General features: G+C 42.1%; 1 protein-coding gene across 2 annotated transcripts in view; it reads left to right on the plus strand.

Moving 5' to 3' along the window:
* TIGAR (TP53 induced glycolysis regulatory phosphatase) overlaps positions 1-20,879 on the plus strand; it is a 101,893-nt gene that overhangs the window by 29,490 nt on the left and 51,524 nt on the right. For both annotated transcript variants that reach the window (XM_061582597.1, XM_061582596.1), the window contains exons 4-5: positions 11,195-11,272; positions 17,359-17,469. In XM_061582597.1, the coding sequence (XP_061438581.1) occupies positions 11,195-11,272; positions 17,359-17,469 (189 nt within the window). The remainder of the gene's footprint in view (positions 1-11,194; positions 11,273-17,358; positions 17,470-20,879) is intronic.

Genomic DNA, 20,879 nt, shown 5'->3' on the forward strand with positions numbered 1-20,879 from the left:
AAGTGGTAGGACCAGGGAAAGACTGCACTAATTTTTGGTTTTATTCCCCAGATGGCCCGCCTACATAGGATAACACAGTCTCAGAGTAGTGTTTCAGGGCCCCACCATTGGGAGGGGATCCTGCTAGAAGTAGGTTCTATTAGCTCTAATTCTTAGAGTTTTAATAATTGTTTTTGTTTCTCTGGCACATGTCTGGCGATCTAGAATTGATTACACCATGGTTATATATCTGGAATGGAGTAATTTTTTTATCATTATCTTATTATGAATGGTAAATATTTACACAGTGAATGTTAAAGGTTAAGACCAGCCTTTCCCAACTAGTGGGCCACTAGATGTTGTTGGACCACAACTCCCATCAGCCTCAGCCAGCATTGCCAATGGTCAGGAAATATGGGAATTGTGGTCCAACAACATCTGGTGGCCCACTAGTTGGGAAAGGCTGGTTTAGACAATCCGGTTAAAAGAAGGGTCTCTGATTTTATTTTAAAGGACAAGCCCCACATTATTTTTATTCAAGAAACTCATTCTGATAAAAAGTTTCATGGCTTTTGCCCCATAATTATTACAGAGAGCAATACTCATTTCATGGCTCCTCTAAAAGTAGAGGAGTGGTTATATACACCAATGCGTTTCGGCCACTATATTGTCTGGCAATTTTGCTAGAGAAGAATATTACAGACCAATCTATGCAAGTACAGTGATTTTTTTTGTACAGATTAGTTTATGTAGAATATGATTTTATGCTGTAATATATTTTATTATGTGTAATATGTAGTATGTCTTTGCAGTTTTATTTATAGCCCTTGACAAAGGTCAGACAATATAAACGTGTTGGGCTTTTTTTTGAAAATAAACACTACATTTTCCAGTATCTTGGGATTCCCCACCTTTTTTTAATTCTCTATGAACAATTGAAAATGAAATGGGCTGCCTTCACGTCGATCCTGACTTATGGCTGCCCTATGAATAGGGTTTTCATGGTAAGCGGTGTTCAGAGGGGGTTTACCATTGCCTCCCCCTGAGGCTAGTCCTCCCCAGCTGGCTAGGGCCTGCTCAGCTTGCCACCGCTGCAGAAGCCAGCCCCTTCCTTGTCCGCAACTGCCAGCTGGGGGGCAGCTGGGCTCCTTGGGACTCTGCAGCTTGCCCACGGCTGCACGGGTGGCAGGGCACGTAACCCCTGAGCCATTCACTGTGGGGGTGATCTTTAGCTGGCCCTTGACACCCAGGAGACATGAGCGGGGATTTGAATTCACAGACTCTGGACTCCCACCCAGGCTCCTCACTGTGACAGGCCAATTAATCTGTTGAATAAGGCTCAGAAGATTTTCACTTCGGTCCTGATCAATACACTCAGCCTCATTATGCCCACAATAATCAATTCAGATCAAACGGGCTTTATTAAAAGTAGACAAATTTTAGACCCTGTCAGACATCTATTAAACATCATTTGGCACAGCAGAAAATATCACAAACCATTAGCCATTTTCAAGTTGGATGCTTTGAAAGCATTGGGACTTCCTTCAGGTTTTGCAACATTATGGATTTGGAGATACCTTTATTAAAATTATTCAAAACCTATATAAACAAGGTTTGGCAAGTATTAGAATTAATGTATTTGAATCTGGATTTATAAAGATTGAAAAGGGGACAACACAAGGGTGTCCTTCCTCATTACTTTTATTTGCTTTAACCATGGATCTTTTTGGCACAAGCGGTGAGAGAGGGCCCTACTATTAAAGATTATAATATAACTGGAACTACTCATAAGACTAGCCTATTTGCTGGTGATGTGGCCCTTTTATCTGACCTAACATCATAGTTAAATAGTCTGAACAACTTGCTTCAAACTTACAAAGAAATGTCTGGATTCAGTGTTAATTATATCAAATCTGAATCTCTATTTGTAAATTTGAATCCCACTATAGAAAAACCAATTAAGAATACTTTAGGAATTTTTGTCTGTGCCAAATCATTTAAACACCTTGGAGTCATTCTGCCTAAAAATGTAAATAAACTGGTTTACTTGAACTATAACCCTATTATCAGGAAACTCAGAAACAGTTTAAAATCTTGGGGGGAAAACATTTCTTTCGACGCTGGGCTGGATAGTTGCAACAAAAATGATGTTCCTTCCTCAGTTTATTTCTGTTTCAGGTTTTACCTATCTCTATATCTAACGGGATAGCCAGTGTGGTGTAGTGGTTAGAGGGTTGGACTATGACCTGGGAGACCAGGGTTCGAATCCCCACACAGCCATGAAGCTCACTGGGTGACCTTGGGCCAGTCACTGCCTCTCAGCCTCAGAGGAAGGCAATGGTAAACAACCTCTGAATACTGCTTACCATGAAAACTGTTCAAAAGGTTGCCATAAGTCGGAATCGACTTGAAGGCAGTCCATTTCCATTTCATATCTAAAGGGTTGATGAGATCCTAGCAACAAATGATCAATAAATTTATCTTTCAGCAGAAAAAAATCTAGACTAGCTCAATCTCTAATATATAGAAAAACAAATTTGAGGGGATGGGGTATTCCAAATTTATCATACTACTATAATGCCTTTCAGATTCACCAAATGATGTATCTAATTAGAAATATAAATGAGAAACACTGGGTTGAGATGGAAACCAAAATTGCTTCGGATGTGATTTTAAAGACGTTTTCTAACTATTAAATCCCACTCATCAATAATATGGTAAATCTTTTTACAAAATGTATATTTCAGTCCTGGAAACTGTGGCAACATAAACTGGCTCCTATAATCTCACCCCTAATACCCATTGCTTTTCACCCCAAATTCCATACTCCTGATAGAGAGCTTCAATTAAAGGGCTGGAGTGATAAAGGATTACACAGATTATGCGACTTCTGCTTTCAACTGAACAACTAAAACTTAAATTGAAAGGAATTAAATTGGATTGGTTAATGCTTGCTCAAGTTCGCAGTTTTATTTCATTAAATTATGTTAAACAACAAGTAACAAGGTATATTACACAATTTGACCAATTACTTACTATAATTATTATTTATTTATTAGATTTATGTCCCTGGTTTTGGCACTGAAACTGCCTTGGTCACCCTGCATGATGACCTCTGTCGGGACAGAGACAGGGGGGTATGACTCTGTTGATTCTGCTTGATCTCTCAGCAGCTTTTGATAGCATCAACCATGGTATCCTTTTGGGACAACTGGCTGAGTTGGGAGTGGGAGGTACTGCATGGCGGTGGTTCAACTCCTACTTGGCGGGTTGGCTCCAGAAGGTGGTGCTTGGGGAACATTGCTCAGCCCTGTGGATTCTCCAATATGGAGTTCCACAGGAGACAGTTCTGTCCCCCATGCTGTTCAACATCTACATGAAACCGTTGGGTGCAGTCATCTGGAGTTTTGGACTGTGTTGCCATCAGTACACTGATGATACACAGCTCTATTTCTCCTTCTCTTCCTCTTCAGGTGAGGCTGTCACTGTGCTGAACCAGTGCCTGCCTGCAACAATGGACTGGACGAGAGCTAATAAACTGAGGCTCAGTCCAGACAAGACTGAGATTCTGTTAGTGGGTGGTTCTTCTGACCAGATGGTGGATGTCCAACCTGTACTGGATGGGGTTGCACTCCCCCTGAAGAACCAGGTTCATAGCTTGGGGGTTCTCCTAGAAGCATCTCTGTCACTTGAGGCTCAGGTAGCCTCAGTGACACAGAGTGCCTTCTACCAACTCCAGTTGGTGGCCCAGCTATGGTGGACAAGGATAACCTGGCTTTAGTTGTCCATGCTCTGGTAACCTCCACATTAGATTACTGCTATGCACTCTACGTGGGGCTGCCTTTGAAGACGGTTCAGAAACTGCAACTTGTGCAAAATGCAGTGGCCCGATTGGTAACAGGGACCAGACGGTTTGAACATATAAAACCGATTCTGGCCCGCTTGCATTGGCTGCCTGTATGATTCCGAGCCCAATTCAAGGTGCTGGTTTTAACCTATAAAGCCTTACATGGCTTGGGACCACAATACCTGATGGAATGCCTCTCCCAATACGAACCCACCCGCACACTATGCTCAACATCCAAGGCCCTCCTCCGGGCGCCTCCTCCGAGGGAAGCTGGGAGTCTGGCAACAAGGGAGAGGGCTGTGATGTTCCTATATTAATGTATATATGGTAAGTGTTGGTTGTTTAGAAGATACATGGTAAGTGGAGTGAAAGAGGGGGAGTGAATGGGCAGTAGAATGCGAGATGATTGGCTGAGTGTTTAAAATGGCTGAATGTATAAAAGGAAGAGTGAGAGTCGAATCGGGGGGGGAAGAAGAGAACTGAGTGGGTTGCTTGGTGGGGTTTAGAGAGTTGTTTACCAGGAGGGAGGTGGAGTTCGGATTAGTATTGAGTAAAACCATATGCTTATGTGCCTTAAGAAGAAATCTTGTTAATCTTGTTAGCTTTGTTATCTTTAATAAATACTTAATTTGGTTTACCAAAGGCCTGATCCTTGGCTGGAGTTTCACAGACCAGAAGGGAGGGTAAGGTAATGACCAAAGCTGAAGGGGAACTGTAACAAATGGTGGCAGCGGTGAAGAGAATAACAATACCAGAATTCAGAGTCTCTGGGAATACTAGTATTGGGACGTTACTGGTGGTTGCCTAGCAGGGGGATCTGCTGAGATCTGTGCTAGAGCGGGGAGAGAAACAATAAAAAAGGACAGTCCGGACTGGTGGAGTCCCTGGTGGTGCCTAGAGACAGGCAGTAACCACGAGCAGGTAGGAACCTGACAGGGAGAGCTAGGGAAGGAAGCCTCACAAGGGCCTTCTCAGTGGTGGAATGATCTTTCTGATGAGGTTCGCCTGGCGCCAACACTCATCTTTTCAGCACCAGGTCAAGACTTCCTCATCTCTTAGGCATTTTTAACGGCATTTGAATAGCATGTGTTTTAACTTAACTATCGGTTTTAATGGTTTTAATTTGGTATGGTTTAAATTTGTATACTTGTTTTTAATGTTTTTAATTGTAAACCGCCCAGAGAGCTTTGGCTATGAGGCGGTATATAAATGCAAAAAACAAATGAATAAAGATACATATGAAGATACATATACGCATCACCCATCCATGGAAGCCTGGCAGATTTGGAAACATACATAATCGTAGTCGTCCTACAGAAAGTTAATGTGAGCTATTTTCCTATCAACTGGATCACACATTGGTTTTGTTCTTAAGATATGTGCCTTGAGATTTTGTTCCTTTGATTTTGTTAAATTTTGTTTGTATTTGATTGTATTGGTGTCTGATTGATGTGAATAAGAAGCTCCGCTTTGTGTGAGGAAAAGATACCTGCAAAGAAAACAAATACAAGTTTATACAAAAAAATAACCATCTTGGAAGCTATAAATAGCCTCCTTGTTTGGGTAGAAAGATAGTTACTCATGAGTGAAGTGTTCTTCTGGTTGTGTGTACTAATAAAGCTTTGAACTTGTGCCTTAAGTCTGTTTTCCTTTGTGTCATCAGGGCAATTTATGTCCTTGAGCTGATAAAATGAATAACTTGGGTGGTTGAAAGGGAAACTTCACCTGCCTATTAATGTTCCTGAGTAACAGTGCAAAGTGCTTTATGTATGCTGTAAACCTTACAAAAACTCTGCAAAGTAGGTTAGTATTATCTCCATTTTACAGATGGAGAATGGCAAGGCTTGCTGCTGAATCCATGGAATAAGTGAGATTCAAACTGACTCTTAGCTACTTGATCCTTTAGCTGCTGTCCTATACCAGCAGTAGGGAACCTTACAAATCTTATAATATATCTGACAACAGTTTGTTGTCTACCATCTTTGCAATAGAATGAGGAATACATCAAGAATGCTTGCTGTCTCCTTCATTATTCACATTTTTTTCTAGATTTTTATTCTCATAAATGATTGCCAAGGTACAGGTATTAAATATGGGTTTGAAGAATTTAAAATATCTTTATAAGCATATACGTTGTTATAAGTCACTAAAACATCCTGAAAGTTAATGAAACGCTCAAAATCTTGGGCATATCTACTTGACAGCCTCATCTTTAGATAGTTTGACAATGTTTCCCTAGCACTGTGTTTTCACTGTGTAGGAGAGCCTGCAGGGTGGTATGTCCTTTGTTGTTCTGCTTGACCTTCTGAGCTTTGATTCTAGTTCCTGAGCAGGCTCAACACTCTCAATCCTGTCAGTTTGCTCAGTTAAATTTCTGCTTCTGCCTTGGTTGGCTGGGCTGGATCTTTGTCTAGGCTCTTGTCTACAGGTTGGACTTCTTGATGTTTACTGGTTTGATGATGCTTGATCTGGGGCTCTTGTCAAAGTAGACACTGTGACTTGCTAGCATCTTGTATGTCTTAGGCTGGAGGATTTGGTACCTGTTGCATTTCTTGCTGTACCCCACCTTCAGTTTCTCTGTCTTGCACTTTTGAGCACTTTTCACTTGGGACATGCACATAGGCTCTGTATCCAAAGACTTGTTTTGTGCCACATGTCATGTGGGGTTGCCTCAGTTGCCTTCAATGGCAGTCAGTTCTATAGATAACTGGTACTATTGCTCCCCACATTTTGGGGGGAAGAGTGGTGTCTAGCAGCATGCTTCTCATAATTTCTATCAGAGACTTGTTCCCTCTCCCCCCACCACTACTCCATTCTGTTCTGGGATGTGCACTGTACTGTAGTCTGGTGATCGAGGACCCCTCTTGTATTTCTTTCCCTGTGTACTTTTCCCCACTCTCCATGTAGATTATGCCCAGTTTCTACTGGAACTTGTTGCTGGTCACCACTACAAATTCTTTGAGTTTCTCTAGCACCTCATTGTCATGCTTTATGAGGAATGTGCTGGTGTATCTGGCGTAGTCATCAATGAAAAATATGAAATACTTGTTCCTGATGGGGATTGGTGTCTTCACTGGTCCACACAAGTCACTGTGGATTAGAGCCAAGTGCCACTGGAGTTGTTTTGGCTGATCTTGGGTAGTAGCATCTATGTCTCCTTGATGTAACATATGCACTTCGTCAGTGTGGGGCATGCTGGTATCACCACGTTCATGTTCACAAGCGCCTTGATTGCCTCAGGGTGTCTATGCCCTAGGCATCTATGCCAGAGGTGGATGCACATGTGGAATTTGGAAGACTGTTGTGGCTTCATTGTCTCCATTGACAAGCTTGTACAGATGTTCATCCAGAACGCATGGCTAGAACTTCTTTCCCCTTCTGAATGGTGCAGTCATTCCATGGAAACGCTGTTGCTTGTTAGCCGCTTCACCAGGATAAGGCCTCCCTCTAGGGCTGACATATACAAGACTTCATGATTTATTTATTATTATTATTATTATTATTATTATTATTATTATTATTATTATTATTATTATTATTATTATTATTACTCTTTATTTTTACCCCGCCCTTTTCCCAAAACTGGAACTCAGGGCGGCTTACAAATAAAAACCACACATAGGTAAAAAACATACAAAAATATACAATTAAAATAGAATTAAACTATTTGTAACATTAAAACCAGTGTTATAAACTAAAGTATACAGAACAAAATTACAATGCGCTATCTGTAATTCAGTAATATGAGAGCATTGGTCAGGGATCTGATTACTTTTGCAAGGCATTGTATTCTAGAATCAGTTCTGGTTTTGGTCAATGTATGATCCTAGGAGACTGGAGCATGGCAGCAACATGATTGTTTTTCAGTTTCTCGCCTATCTCTCTCAGCTTCTCCCCAGTTTTCAGGATGGGATGCACATGTTTCCTCATCTCCTGCTCCCTTTGCAGCCTCATCCCATTCAGTTTGCATAGCAGGCACACTCATGTACTCTCTGTAAGGCATGCCACATATCCTTAGGTGTATCCTTCCGGATATGAATGAGCTGGTCCACTTCTATGAGCACTGTGTTTGCTTGCCTGTTCTCCCTCCCCCTCCCCCAGTTTTCTGGCCTGGCTGTGATCAGCACTTCTCATAGGTCATTCTTGCAGAGCAGCACTTCTTGCTTAAACTTCCATAGCTGGTAATTCCCATTTTCAGCTTTGCTATTCCCAGTTTAAAGTCTGAGCTGCTTGTCATTTTTCTCTTGAAGGTCTGCTCCGCTTTGGGACTATTTTCCTTTTCTCTCAGAGTCAGTCACTGGTTACAGTAGCAGTGTTTCTGGGCTCATAACCTATTAGCAGTGTTTCTGGAATAAAGCAGACGGAGTCCAGAGAGACACACTAACAATACTTTACTGAGGTGTACTGAACAAAAGCAGTATTGGGTGTTACTTGAGGAGAAATAAAGCAGGTCTTTCTTAGGTCAGGCTTACATAGAATCATAGAGTTGGAAGGGGCCTTGTAGGCCATCGAGTCCAACCCCCTGCTCACAGCAGGAAATCCACAGCTAGAGCATCTCCCGCAGATAGCTGTCCAGCCTCTGCTTGAAGACATCCAGCGAAGGGGATCCCACCACCTCCCTAGGCAGTCAGTTCCATTGCCGAACCGCCCTTACTGTCAAGAAGTTCTGTGGGGGAGAAAACCCGTCAGAACTACTTTTCCCTCTAAATCCACCAAGTGTCAAATCTCAACAGTCTTCTTCACTGACAGCTAACTCCAACTAACTAGAATATCTAGCTAATCAGAGTCTGCTGTCATACAGACCAGTAAGAGAATTTATGAATTGAGTGGTCCCTGCTGTTGTATTTCCAGCACTGTGCAAGGTGTCCCAATCTGATTCAGGACCTGATCATGATCCAGAAATCCACATTTTTGCATTCGGAAACCAAAGCTGCCATAACCGTACTCGAAGAGTGGTCGTCGGTGGCTCTGCTTCGGACTGGAAGGAGGTTTCGAGTGGAGTGCCACAGGGTTCTGTCCTGGGACCGATACTCTTCAATATTTTTATCAGTGACTTAGATGATGGGGTGGAGGGAAGCCTTATGAAGTTTGCGGATGATACGAAACTGGGAGGGATAGCTAACACAATGGAAGACAGGAATAAAATCCAAAGGGACCTGGATAGATTAGAAAATTGGGCTGAAATTAATAAAATGACATTCAATAAAGACAAATGCAGGATTCTGCATTTAGGCCACAAAAACAAAATGCACGGGTACAGGATGGGAAATACCCAGCTTAGCAGTAGTGCGTGTGAGAAGGACCTTGAAATTGTAGTGGATTGCAAGTTGAACATGACCCAGCAGTGTGATGCTGCGGCAAAAAAGGCAAACGCGGTTTTGGGCTGCATAAACAGAGCTATAGTTTCCAGGTCGAGGGAAGTAATAGTCCCACTATATTCTGCATTAGTCAGGCCTCATCTGGAATACCGCGTTCAGTTCTGGGCGCCTCATTTTAAGAAAGATATAGACAAGTTAGAGCGGGTTCAGAAGAGGGCGACGAGGATGATAGCCGGTATGGAGGACAAGTCTTATGAGGAAAGGTTGAAGGAACTTGGCATGTTCAGTCTGGTGAAGAGAAGGCTGAGGGGTGACATGATTACACTGTTTAAGTACCTGAAGGGCTGTCACATAGAGGAGGGTACAGATTTGTTCTCTGCTGCCCCAGAGGGTAGGACTAGGTCTAATGGTTTTAAGTTGCAGGAGCGTAGATTCAGATTGGACATTAGAAGGAACTTCTTGACAGTAAGGGCAGTTCGGCAATGGAACCGACTGCCCAGGGAGGTGATGGGATCCCCTTTGCTGGATGTCTTCAAGGAGAGGCTGGACAGCTATCTGCGGGAGATGCTCTAGCTGTGGACTTCCAACTCTATGATTTTATGATTCTATGAAATTTGGAGACATGGTAGCCCCTCGAGGGGATCAACCCTGTCAAATTCCTGACAGGTAGCTTCATGGTTAGGTTTTGTGTGTGTGTGTGTGCTAGCCATCTTTAAAGTTATTTTTTTTCCCCAAGCACTGTGGAGAGAGTTGGATGACATTCTAAGCTGAGATTGGAAGTTAGAGCTGTCAGTGAGTAAAGTCCACCTTCCCTCCTCCCCCTTGGCATTCTCCTTATATGATGCTCTAATTAATAATTCTAACCTTTTGGAGAGAGGTTGTCTGGGTTTCTTACAGAGCGTTTTCAGCTCCGGATCTCTCTTGATGGACCTCACTTGCTCTAAAGCAGCCTCAACCCAATTCAGAGAGGTCCTAATTTGGTTTGTGATTTGACCAAATCATTTCCACAGTCTTACTATTTACTTTTGTTGCAAAGGGAGGTTGCATTAAATTAAGATGCCATCATGTCATTATTATTATTATGCAGCAACAAAGATAAACGCTAAGGCAGCAAGAGAATCGCAGTTAAGCAAGCAGCTAGGTGATTTAGAGAAATATGTTGTTATCCAAATGATTCACAAGAACAAGATGGAGATGCTGGGCTACATGAAATTGTACAACACAGTTGTCTCCATAAACATGAGACTTATGAGAAGCAACTGATTGAATTAGGTTCAGATCAACAAAAATGTGATAATTATTTTGATGATAGAGAAAAAGAAACTCAGCAGTCCTAGGGTGGCACGCATGACAATGATTCTGTTAGGACCTCTTGGGAAGTTCACATGTCACAGCAAGACCGATGTTTTTTTATTCAAGGTGGTCCATTAAGAGAAAAAAAAGTTACAACATGATATGTATCCAGTAATAAATGACAGGAGGCTTGCATCATCTAGCTTCTTTAAAATACTAAGAAATGGAAAAAGGATTGAATGTAAGTGGCTTGTATATTCAAAGATTAGTGATGCTGTTTACTGCGTACTTTCATTGCAGCTTCATGTATAGAATTGTGAAATTTTATGTCTGACTTGCTTTCATACAGTACTAAGGGGCTACAAATGACTCTCTTGCCCAGGGACCCCAAAGGCCTAGGGCCACCACTGAAGGTACCCTCGGCAGATATCACTGTGGTGAAATCCAACTTTTCCATGAAGGGACACAGCTGACACACTAGCCAAAGCTGGGCAGAGGCAATCCTGGGCACAGCAACTGCCTGAGCATGCAGGAGCAATGCTGGATCCAGGAGCATTTCCAAGATGTGAACCTGATCATCCAGGAGGAGTGCTGCTCAGTCCAGAACACACTATATCTCCAACCTTAAGTTAATATCTCTACAGAACAACATTACCTCTGTCTTGCCTGGACTGAACTTCAGCCTTTTAGCTCTATATCATACATAGTGTTTCTGCGTGTTTGTTTTTAAACATCACTTGCATGCTTAACATTTCAGACTACAACCTTGATTCTAAGAAACAATCAGTTCTGCAAAGAGGCTGCTGTAAAATACGATGCACGACTTCGAGAGCGGGTAAGAGCAGAAATGATTTCCACTGTTATATTTTCTCTAACATTTATGATTCTGTAATGTACCTCTTTTACAGCTCCTGAGCCAGAATTTTGTACACACCCTAATGTGCACATGGAACAATGAGCACTGGGTTCCCATAGGAAGCCTTGCATGCATGTCAGAATGCATGTGTGCAAAGTACTTTTAGATAGAACAAGGAATTGTACAGCATAGGTTGTAATGGTTCCCAGGTACATACCAGTCTTGTTAGGTAGAACTGTGTATTGTATCCTCACTGGCTTAAACCATAATACTGTACATGATCAAGATGCTAGGAACTGTGTGTATCTTAAATTTTTAGCTTCTCTTTGTATACTCTTTATACCATTGGTATAGTACTACCATGCAGTGGCCCCTGGTTATTTTATTGTTGCCATGCGACTGCATTGGAATATTTGTTTATTGTATTTGTCATTAATTGATATGTTTTAATGGTTGATAGTTTGTTTTATGATGACTTTAAAATATTATAATGTTCTTACAATCAAGTTGAGTTATTTTTGGATTGTTGTGTTATGTTTTGGAATGATCTAGTATTTTATTGTATTGATGAATTGATTTGCATTTTTGTTCTGTTGTGAACTGCTTTGAGCCTATTTTTATGGAAAAGCAGCATACGAATTAGAAAACCACAAACACCAAACTTCTGCTTTCCCACTTGGCCATGAGTCAGAGGAAAAACTCACACCAGTAGAATGAGATCTGTCTCAGTATTTGCTGTTCACACTAATGTGCTGTGCTTGATGGAATGTATTTGCAGTGTATTGCTCTCCCTTCCCTTCAGTTAGTACTTCCCCACCCTGCCCGAGTTCTGGAAACCTGTGGTCCATTGTGGGTATTTGTGTACTATATACATGTGCCTGCAGCCTTTGTTTTGTTTTATTTTTGAGATGCACGTTTTCTGATATACCAGACAAAACAGTGACTTTTTTTTTTAAAGTGAGCATTGTACCCAGCCTCTTTCATGAGTTCTGGGAATCTAAGGTCTATTGTGGGCATGCACGCAGGTACTTGTTTACCTGCATACACAGCCATTTTTAAAAACTGAGATGCAAGTAGTGGCAGCTGGTGCTTACTGGACCTGGTGGGGCTGCTAAGAGGTCATGGGAGCATGGCCAATGAGACATCACGGGTGTGACCAATGAGGTCACAGGGTTTGTTCTGGGTTTTTTCCTACATCCTCCCTTCTCCCAGAGAAGAACACATGAAATAAGGTACCACAAAATAAGACTTTCGCTATCTTCAACTTATTACGGCATAAGCTTTTGTGGACAACAAAAAAAATATTCTGAGCATGTGCAGTTTCACAACTCTCAGCAAAACACAAACAAAAACATTTTGTCAGAGTTGATAAACAAAGAAAATACTCTGAGCACGTGCAGTTTCACATTTTAAACTCACTTCACTAATTTTTTGCTCACTTCCTGCCTTATTTATTAAATTTATATTCCCCCTTAAGTCCCCCTTTGCAGCCAGTTCATGCTTCTACATAATCTTTTTCCTGACTCCTAACTGAGCAGAGCAGAACTTGCCTCAGCTGGTCTAGAGGATATACGAGTGAGCCAGTTCTCAGAGAGCAAGCGAACAGGCAGAGCTAACAGGAGTTGGGCAGCGGAGGTCACAGGGGAGGTCCCTAATCAACATTTGTCTTGCTGTGCGCATTATATACCAGTGGGTAGGGACAGAAAGTACACTCCAGTGGTGGTGACCTGCAAAATGTATGCAATATTTCTTATCTTGCCTGAGAACAACATGGCATACACATGCAACATGCTGGTTGCCCTGTTGGAAGAAAAAGTGAGAGGCCTGGAGCAGTGAGTGACCACACTCAAGGGTGTAAGAGAAGACGAAGAATTCTTAGACAGAATGCTGGAACAACAACAGCAAAGAGAAGTACAGGAGGTGGAAGAACAGCAGCGAGTTGAAGCAGAAGGGGAGAGTGTTGAGGAGAGGGAAAACGAAATGGAGGAAATTCCACGGAAAAGGGTGGCAGACAAGAAGAGCTAAAAGACATTCTGCACTGGTGGAACTATGGAACCACTGTCAGATTCTTGAGGATGAGACTGAAGGATAGCCTGCAGAGGAAGAATTACAGGAGACGCCACGGACAGCAAGCTGAAGCTCAGTCAAGCAGAAGCAATGAAACCATGCCGTAAAAGAACAAGAAGAGAAGAGAAGCAGTCGTGGGAGACTCCCTACTGTATTGGACTGAAACCCAAGTATGCCAAGAAGACCCCTGGACTCACCAGGTATGCTGTCTCCATGGACAATGGATAAAGGGTGGTCAAAACTTATAAAGTCCACTGACATATATCCTTTTCTTCTTATCCATGTGGGAACAAATACTGCAAAGCAGAGTGTCAAAGAAATCACGTCAGACTTCAAAGCTCTGGAAAGAAACTCAAGGACTTTGGAACCCAGATTGTTTTCTCATCCATTCTTTCAGTACTGAGAAGAGGAGTAGAAAGGGAAAGAAAAATACTCTGGGTGATTGACTGGCTACTAATGTGATGCTGATGCAAGAGATTTGGATTCTGGGACCACAGGCTACATCTCCTGGAAGATGGACTGCTGGCAAGTGATGGGTTGCACCTCACAAGGACTGGGAAGAATGTGTTTGGCCACATGTGTTTGGAGAACTTAATCAGGAGGGCTTCAAACGGAATCCTAAGGGGGAAGGAGACATAAACTTGGAGGAAAAGATTGATGAAAGCTTATACATATTAGCAGGATCTGAGAGAACAGCTCTAACGGAGCCCAGTAATAGCTTTCATAAAAATGTAGGAAGGAAGCCAGACCATAAATCACGACTTTCGGTGACTATATACATTATAGCCCAGAGTATGACAAATAAACAGGACGAATTTAATCTCTTAATAAAGGTAAAGGTGTCCCCGCACTTACAGTGTGAGTCGTTTCCGACTCTTAGGGTGATGTCTTGTGACTTTTACTAGGCAGACCATATATATGGGGTGGGATTGCCAGTTCCTTCCCTGGCCTTTCTTTACCCCCCAGCATATGCCGGGTACTCATTTTACCGACCACGGATGGATGGAAGGCTGAGTGGACCTCGACCCCTTTTACCAGAGATTCGACTTCCTCCTTCTGTTGGAATCGAACTCCGGCCGTCAGCAGAGCTTCGGGTGCATTACCGCCACTTACCACTCTGCGCCACAGATGGGTTTAACTGAAACTTGGTGGGATGACTCCCGTGGGATGACTATAGCAATTGAAGGATATAACTTGTTCAGAAAGAATAAAAAAGGAGGTGAAGTCCACTATATGTTAAAAATACATATCCATGCGCAGAAATAATGGGGATGAGCTTGGTAGACCCATCAAGCACATCTGAATTAAAATTAATGGAGCAAGGAATGAAAGGAACATGGTGGTTGGAGTCTACTACCAACCACCCAATCAAGGAGAAGATGAGGGTGAAACTTTTGAAAAGCAAATTGCAAATGTTTCGAGGAGGCATCATGTTAGAAGTAATGGAGGACTTCAATTACCCCAATGACTGTTGGGAGATAAATTTTGCCAAACACAGACCCTCCACCAAATTCCTGACTGTGTTGCTGATAACTTTCTCCTACAGAAAGTGGAGGAACGAACTAGAGGATCAGCTATCTTTGACTTGATTCTAACCAATAGAGATGAAGTGGCAGTTATGGGAATTCTGGGAGAAAGTGACCATGTTATACTTGGGTTCTTTGTTTTAAAGGAAGCAAAAGCTGAGTGTAACCATATGTCTACCCTGGACGTTAGGAACGCTGATTTTAATAAACTCAGAACAATGGTAAGTAAAGTCTCATGGCAAGCAACCCTAATGAGAAAAAGAGTCCAAGATGGGTGGGAGTTTCTAAAAAAGAAAATTCTAAAGGTAAAATTGCAAACAATTCCAGCAAGGAAAAAAGGTGGAAGACAGCAATGTGGCATCACAAAAAGCTTAGAGATGGCCTGAAAACAACAACAAAAAAGACACATATAGGAAGGAAGGCCAGGCCACAAAGGAAGAGTACAGGCAGGTATCACAGAATTGCAGGGATGGCGTCAGGAAGGCTAAAGCTGAGAATGAGCTGAGATTGGTGACGGATGCTAAAAGCAATAAAAAAGCTTTCTTCTGGTATATGCATAGTAAGAGACAGAGAAAAGAAATGGTGGTACAGCTACTCAATGAGGATGGCAAAATGATAACAGATAACAAAGAAAAGGCAAAGGTGCTCAACTCCTACTTTGGCTCACACTTCCCCGAAAGAGGGTCTATGGCCCTCCTGGCAAACGTGAAAGGGCAGGATTGCAGCTTGAGATTGATAGACAAATGGTCTAGGAATACCTGTTCACTTTGAACGAGTTCACATCTGCAGGGCCCATTAAACTGCATCCTAGAGTAATGAAGGAAGTGGCTAAAGAACTCTCGGAACCACTGTTAATTATCTTTGCGAAATCATGGAGGAAGGGTGAAGTGCCGGATGACTGGAGGAGGGCTAATATTGTCCCTATCTTCAAAAAGGGCAAAAAGGAAGAACCTCGGAACTACACACCAGTCAGTCTGACATCAATCCCTGGGAAAATTCTGGAGCAGATTATAAAGCGGTCAGTCCGTAAGCACCTTGAAAACAATGCAGTGATTACTAGGAACCAATATGGACTTGTCAAGAACAAATCTTGCCTGACTAATCCTACCTCATTTTTTGATCTGGTAACCTCCCTGGTAGACTGTGGGAATGCTGTAATATATCTCAAGTTCAGCAAAGCTTTTGACAAAGTGCCCCATGATATTCTGATTAACAAGGTAGCTAAATGGGGGCTGGATGGAACAAATATCAGGTGGATCCACAGTTGGCTACAGAATTGTCCTCAGAGAGTGCTTATCAATGGTTCCTTCTCCAATTACGGGCAGTAATGAGCGGGATACAGCAGGACTCGCTCCTGGGCACAGTGCTCTTCATTATTTTTATTACTGATGTAGATGAGGAGGTGCAGGGAATGCTTATCAAATTTGCAGATGATACAAAATTGAGAGGAATAGCTAATACCCTGGAGGACAGAAACAAACATCAAAGGGATTTTGATAAGTTGTCCCTGGCCACATCCACACCAGACCTTTATTTCACTTTAGGCACTCATGGTTTCCTCCAAAGAATCCTGGGAAGTGTAGTTTGTGAAGGGTGCTGAGAGTTGCTAGGAGACGCAGAGCTATAATCCCCTGCAGAGGGGCTGACTGTTAAACCCCTCTGGCCACTCTGTGAGGGGAATAGAAGTCTTTGGGGGGAGGCCATGACTGTCTAAAGTGAAATATATGTCAGGCTTGGGTATGGCCATCTGATTAGCCAACCCAAACAGCTGTGAAGACTTTTAGAACAGTGAAAGTTGGTTCTTACTGAGTATGCCTGCCCTTATAATTGGCTCCAATGTTAAATTTCTTAAATTAATTAAAAATCAGCCAGACATATTTTTTTAACTTGTAAATTGCAGAAGATGAAGGTCAGGGCATGGGGCAAGGTCAGTAATAGGATTATAGGTAGTCTGTGAACATGGCTGATTTTTAATTAATTTCAACAAATTATGAGACCACTGACAGAAGAAAGTCCAACAGGGGTCTGGATTTCTTTTCCTTTTGGTTTACACTTTGAATTCTTAATTCTCTCTGAGAGTTTTGTGTATTGCCATGAAAACTTAGAGGGTTGTTATTGAATTCTTGATTCTCTCTGAGTGTTTTGTATATCGCCATGAAAACTTAGGGGGTTGTTAACCCAGCGTTTCTGAGTTCAGGACTATAAGTTTTGTAAGGTTTTGTTTTGAAATGAGCTTATGGCAAGCATCAGAATGGCATGGGGGGTATTTTCAATTTAACATTGCGGAAAGTGAAAAATCCACACTGACTATAGTATATCGTCACTCTTGTTGCTGTATAGTTTTGTTTTGAACCACCTTGAAATCTTTATGATGAAGAAGATGCCATGTGAATGAAGGGCCCTGCTAGCATACTTAACTTTTGATTTGCATCACAGTCACCTAATATACCACTATTTTTATTATTTTGACAGAAATATGGAGTGGCAGAAGGGAGGCCTCTGAGTGATCTCAAGGCAATGGCAAAAGCTGCGGGGGAGCAGTGTCCCTCTTTTACACCATCTGGGGGAGAAACACTAGATGAAGTAAGTATTGCTTTTCTTTGTGATTTGTTGTCTAGTCTACCTTGCAGTCATGCAGAAACATTTCTGTATTAATTGCCTTTATCTTGTCAGGTCTATCTAGTGACTATGCATCTTGTAATGGGTGTTGGTTGACTGGTGGAACTAGTCTAATGCCACAAAGCACTAGCATCACTGAAGGTTCTCCAGCTGCTGGTTAGACAAGTCAGTTTAGCTCAGAAATGTGCTTAACCTCAAACTTGAATGCAACAAAAGCATATCATACACCAAAATGCTTAGGAAGGTGGACTCTATCATATACTATTGGTGGGGCAGGTGCACTTTGTATATGCTGTTCCCATTTATTTCTAAGGCTGATAATTCATCATAATACCTGCACAGTTTTCCTTCTCAGTAAGCCAGTTGGCAAATGCATTGTCTTTATTTTATTTTTTTTAAAAGCCACCCCTCCAGAAGATCTGGGGGTCTAATTTAAAATTCATTCTCTCTGCCACAGGGTCGTTATATGGTACTGGGTATATATTATTCTGGTTCAAACGAAAGGGTAACCAACTAGCTATGGCTTAAAACACAAATAAAATAATTGTTCAGTTGCACTTGAAAGGATAGCAACTGTATTATTACATCAGGTTTCATGTATTACCAAGAATGATAAAGTAGGCTGTATTACAGTATTACCATCATTTGCTAAAATTGCACTATGATCTACTTTACAGGATTGTTATGAAGCTAAAAAGAGCATTAAAACACTTTGGCAACCTAAAATGCTGTTTCAAAAGGTGGGATGGTGCAGGTGACAACTCAGTGTGCAGAGCCTATATGTAATATAGGAGCATGGATTGCACCCTGCTTGCACACCCCACTAAGGCAGTCCTGCCTAGCAGACAGCGAAACATTGGATTTGCTGAGGACCTACGTGTAACGTCCAATATCTGTGGGCCTTTATATCCTGGTTGTTTCCCAGCCAGATACTTTTTTCCTTTATTTTTAGGATGGCTTATTTCATGATTCTAAACTTGGCCACACAAACAATTTCCCCAATTCAAAAGCAGGGACAGGCAGGCTGGAGTTAAGACTTATTATTATCATGATTTATTTATCAGCATTGAGTTTGTATCCATTCCATGTTTCCTCCAAGTGAATTTAATGGCCAAGTGATGATTTTAGCCTTGGTCTCTTAATATCCCTCTACCTTATTCCACATTCCAGGGGAAAAATATATGGAAGGTGAATAAGCTGGGGGGAGGGGAATATTTTTTTTCATTGGTCTGGACGTTTCCTTTTTAACACTCCTGTGTGATATCTTTAAGACTAACCAATCCAGGCTGCAATCGTGTATACACTTATCAGGAAGCATTCCCTATGGAATTCCGTGGAGCTCACTTCTGAGTAGTTTATAGTTATTGTGGCATGAACTCACAGTAGAAATTGTGACAAGATAAGGTAAGACACCTTGGTGTTAAACACTGCAGTTTTTATTAATATTTAAGTGTCCACTGTTTCTTTGCGAAGGAAGAAGATAGAGAGAGAACTAGAATGGGAGTGGGGGCACACATCTTTTCTCCCAGCAGAGAAGCAACTGTGACAGCAGGGACCCCTTGCTAAACACATTTCAGTCTACCTAGTAAGACACTTTTCAGTTTACTTAGGTACAGCCCTGTAACCAGCCTTCCTTGGTAGGTGGGCAACCACTTTTCTAGGTGGGGCATTGGGAAGGGGAAGAGGTGCATAATGCCAGCCAATTATCTTCACCCCATTGTAGAGGACGTGAGGGCCAGGCCGGGGAAGGGAAAGGCAGTGACCTTCCCTGTCACTCCTCCATCCAGAGAGTGTGTTAACTTACATGAATGAAGTTTAATCTGTTGAATTATCTCGCTTTTGTGAGAGATCCCCAGGAATACCAGACTCAAAAACTTGACTTTGCCTATAGCTATAATTCCCTTCCACCTGTGGTCTATCCCCATGTCCTGATTCTTCATGAACTGAACTACTTTGGTAAAAACAGTGAGCTCCTGAGCTTGGTTTTGGTGTGCCTTAAGTATCTCAGTTTTAGATTCCACCTGAAAAACAAACGTGTCCATACTACAAGTTTAGGGAAGGGCAGAGAGAAAATAAATAGTGTGTGTTTGTTAAAGCCCCCTTGAGAATCTTTCTGTTAGTCTTGTTACTGACCTGTAGATTTTCCTTCCTGTTGGGCAATCAAGGGAAAGCTTTTAACTGGCTGCTGTATAAAGGACTAACCCAGCAATTGGGAACTAATTGTGAAAAGCAACTGGATTTTTTTATTGGTTGCTAGGTTGATTTTTTTGTCCACAAGCCCTGCAAAGGCCTCATGCTGATCTGCACATATTGGGAAAATCAGAAATTAGGCCTAGGTGGCCAGCCAGTCAGCTAACTAGCTAACTTAAGTTTATACACCAATATTTATATTTCTCTAGGGTTGTTTTCATCCTTTGCCATCAGATACTCAAGAAAAAGATCATAAAATAGCCACTATGATTGTGAGTATAGTGAGTGCTTTAAAAGAGTAAAGGGTAGCCATTTTTTCAGATTAGTTTCTCTCTTTCATATATATATAATCATAGAGTTGGAAGGGGCCTTGTAGGCCATCGAGTCCAACCCCCTGCTCACAGCAGGAAATCCACAGCTAGAGCATTTCCCGCAGATAGCTGTCCAGCCTCTGCTTGAAGACATCCAGCGAAGGGGATCCCACCACCTCCCTAGGCAGTCGTTCCATTGCCGAACTGCCCTTACAGTCAAGAAGTTCCTTCTAATGTCCAATCTGAATCTACGCTCCTGCAACTTAAAACCATTAGACCTAGTCCTACCCTCTGGGGCAGCAGAGAACAAATCTGTACCCTCCTCTATGTGACAGCCCTTCAGGTACTTAAAGAGTGTAATCATGTTGCCCCTCAGCCTTCTCTTCACCAGACTGAACATGCCAAGTTCCTTCAACCTTTCCTCATAAGACTTGTTCTCCATACCAGCTATCATCCTCGTCGCCCTCTTCTGAACCCGCTCTAACTTGTCTATATCTTTCTTAAAATGAGGTGCCCAGAACTGAACGCAGTATTCCAGATGAGGTCTGACTAATGCAGAATATAGTGGGACTATTACTTCCCTCGACCTGGAAACTATAGCTCTGTTTATGCAGCCCAAAACTGCGTTTGCCTTTTTTGCCGCAGCATCACACTGCTGGGTCATATTCAACTTGCGATCCACTACAATTCCAAGGTCCTTCTCACATGCACTACTGCTAAGTCAGGTATTTCCCATCCTGTACCCGTGCATTTTGTTTTTGTGGCCTAAATGCAGAATCTGGCATTTGTCTTTATTGAATGTCATTTTATTAATTTCTGCCCAATTTCCTAGTCTATCCAGGTCCCTTTGGATTTTATTCCTGTCTTCCATTG

Source organism: Rhineura floridana, chromosome 8 (assembly GCF_030035675.1).
Source record: "Rhineura floridana isolate rRhiFlo1 chromosome 8, rRhiFlo1.hap2, whole genome shotgun sequence".
Lineage (NCBI taxonomy): Eukaryota > Metazoa > Chordata > Lepidosauria > Squamata > Rhineuridae > Rhineura > Rhineura floridana.